This window comes from Sebastes fasciatus, chromosome 23, assembly GCF_043250625.1.
Source record: "Sebastes fasciatus isolate fSebFas1 chromosome 23, fSebFas1.pri, whole genome shotgun sequence".
Lineage (NCBI taxonomy): Eukaryota > Metazoa > Chordata > Actinopteri > Perciformes > Sebastidae > Sebastes > Sebastes fasciatus.
In genome coordinates, this window is record NC_133817.1 from 4,410,870 (window position 1) to 4,413,854 (window position 2,985).

The window sequence follows — 2,985 nt, forward strand, 5'->3', positions numbered from 1 at the left end:
AGACTGCTAAAAGGGACATTTTGGACTCAAAATAAAGTGAAAATCCTTTGCTTTTATTACTTGTGAACCCAAGATTAAAACTTTCTAATGGGTAAGAGTCAGGGTTTGCTCCTCACTTGCAGCGTGTTTTCCTAGCGGTTTTTAGACGCGCATAAAAGTTAAAATATTACAATACAATAAGTTAAATATTAAAATACAATACCCATCCACCGCAACCTCCTGTCTACATGGCATTTGTCTCTCTTTATTCTAACTGGTTACATACAAATTGATTTTGTGGGATATATATGACAACATTCACTTAAAGGTTAGATATGAATCACTTTTGGTTATGTATGAATTTCTTTGGAAAATGAGTCCTCACTGGTAGTGATTGCACAATGAGCCAGAGCATCCCTCCTCTCTATATAAAGGCAGCTAACTTGTGGTCTAGTACAACAGAATTCAGAAGACCAGCTGACTTCTTACTGCCGATCACCGACTGTCAACAGACACGTAAGTCTTTAAGAGTTTATTATTTCCTTGATGTAGACCATTCATTTATCTATTTCAGATCATGCACTTGACAATTTTGAGATTTGAGGCTATTTTGCTTCCATAACATGTCTTCTTTCAGACCAATGGAAAGAAAACATCCAAAATACACATTTAGGTGTTTATTTTATTACATTTTGTATATTTCTGTCTGTAGATTTCTCCTAAATTCACCCAAAAGTTAGCATTAGATAATGCTTCATTTACATATTTAAACATAGCATTTCAGAAAACTTGTGATACAAAAAATAATTGTCTTAATGTAGTTATCAACTGGGGAAGTTTCATGGTGATTCCTATTAGTTAAATATTTTACCTGTAGTGTTTTCAAAATATAGTGAATTTCACAATCCATATCTTTAAAAGCTGTTTTCTCTAAATGAGTTCTTTCTCAGACTCTGAGTCAGAAATCTTGACTTCAGCAGCACTTACATCCACCAAACTTTCCAATTTCAGTCCTATTTATATTATGAAGGTTTTTACTGATGGGCGTGTTCATATTTCATTCGTAGCCTAATTTATAGAACATTTTATTATTAAAAACATGGTTAAAATTAATTATTTTTTATGGCTGTTGACAGTGTTTTCTGATTTATGGAGTGATACAAAGAGATATCCGTAGATATCTGTAGATTCTCTCATTTTACAGCTTAATAATACACTACAAGACGTTTCTGAAAACATTTTATGCAAGAAATAGAAAAATAAATAGTTCCCGAGTGATTGACAGCTGCCTCTGTTGAATGAACAGCCAATAGGAACGCTCTCTCTCTGAAATGACCTGTGACTGGTCAAAGTCTTCCGTCACGGTTTAGAGTTTTTAAAGTCTGAAAACAGAGCCATGAGGAGGAGCAGAAGTCTAGTTTTCTCTCAGAACACTTGAATTACAATATGCTGAAAGGTTATTATGGAAATTTTCCCAATGATGCCAAAAATATTCTGCCTACTGCTGCTTTAAATGATTATATTCAGTGTAAGTTGGTGCAGTATGCATGCACATTTAATATATTATTTATTTTAGATGTCATTGTGGTGATCCATATTTGACAAATGATATTTAAATTTGTCATGATTATATTGGATCTTACCTGAAAAGGCACAGTAATGCTGGTAACTTGTCATATTCTGTTTACTCACGATTTGTCTTTCTTTAATGCAGTTACACACAATGGGCGCCGCCGACTCACACAACAACCCAGACAACTCACAACACAACTCACACAACAACTCACACAATGTTATAGGCTCTGGTAGCAATAATACGATCTACCTCCGGTCACAAGGCTTCACCAGCATGGCATGTCCACCGACCAAAGCCACAAAAGGAAATGCCAGAAGCTTTTGGTTCAAACATGGAACCGGCATCGCGCCAATCACCAGGATTCAACTCACATTCAACGATGAGATGAGTGTTGGATTGATCAAAGCAGGCTACAAAAAGCTCCCTACTCCATTCATTCCAGAACCAGGAGCTGATCCCATCTATATTTGGTTCTTCCAAGGGTCTGGAGAGTATGATACTCCCATAGTGGACCTTGAAGTCACTACAACTGCAGAAGAAGAAGCCCTGAAGTTCCAAGAAGGCTGGGAGAAACTGGCCTGTGATCTGAACCGCGGGGCTGGAGGGTCCTGGCTCTACATATGGGTGAAGAGAGAGAAACCAACCTTCATCTGCGACGTCGCCGTCACCGATTCTTTCAAATCCGGCGAAAAGTATTTTCAGGATGGTTGGATCCGTGTGGATGTAGATGCTCACAAGGGTGCGGGAGGTGAACACATCTTCATCTGGTACCGTCTGACCACCAATCCCAAGCGTGCACTCAGCGATCTGAAAGTCTCCACCACTGAATGCGAGTTTCAGGCCCTTCAGCAGCAGCAATACCAGCCAGTGAATCTAAACTTCAACGAGTTGTGCGGAAGCCCCCCGCTGTACCTGTGGTACAAGAGAGAGGAATCCGGCAAGCCCATCAAGGCCATCACCCTGGTCCTTGACACTGCTGCCGTTCCAGTGTACAAGAAGGCTGGTATCCCTGTTATTGAGAAAGATCTCAACCCGGGCACTAAAGACCACATTGAGTACCTGTGTTTTAATCAGTGAAAGCCTGAGAGAGTCTTCCTTTCTCTTTTTCTATATAAAACAATGTGATTAATTATATTACAGTAATACTACTGGTGAAATCAGAAAGTATCAATGGTATATGGGTTCTACTGTTAAACTCAATGAAATCAAACTATATCAAATGGCTGTTCAACACCAGTGTTAATGAATGATTGAATATTAAGTCTCTGTATCACTTTATTCTGCATATTTCCTGCTTCATCAATAAAGACAACTTTGCATGAGAACTGTGTTTGCATCACTCTCTACAAAATAGAAACTTTACTTTATTGTTACCTTATTCCCATCATGCTGACAAACCAGGGCACATATTTATCAAACTACTAAAAGGG

The 2,985-nt window shown here is 38.4% G+C and overlaps 1 protein-coding gene across 1 annotated transcript; it reads left to right on the forward strand.

The window, feature by feature from the left end:
- Nucleotides 1-356: 356 nt before the first annotated feature.
- On the forward strand, nt 357-2,714 carry LOC141762191 (uncharacterized). Its single transcript, XM_074626173.1, has 2 exons — nt 357-495; nt 1,694-2,714. Exon 2 carries the CDS (start codon nt 1,703-1,705, stop codon nt 2,630-2,632), a length of 930 nt encoding a protein of 309 aa, XP_074482274.1. The 5' UTR covers nt 357-495; nt 1,694-1,702; the 3' UTR covers nt 2,633-2,714.
- The last annotated feature ends 271 nt before the right edge of the window (nt 2,715-2,985 follow it).

Bases quoted from the DNA above. Each gene is read 5' to 3' on its own strand.
- LOC141762191 (XM_074626173.1), top strand. From the start codon at position 1,703: ATGGGCGCCGCCGACTCACACAACAACCCAGACAACTCACAACACAAC.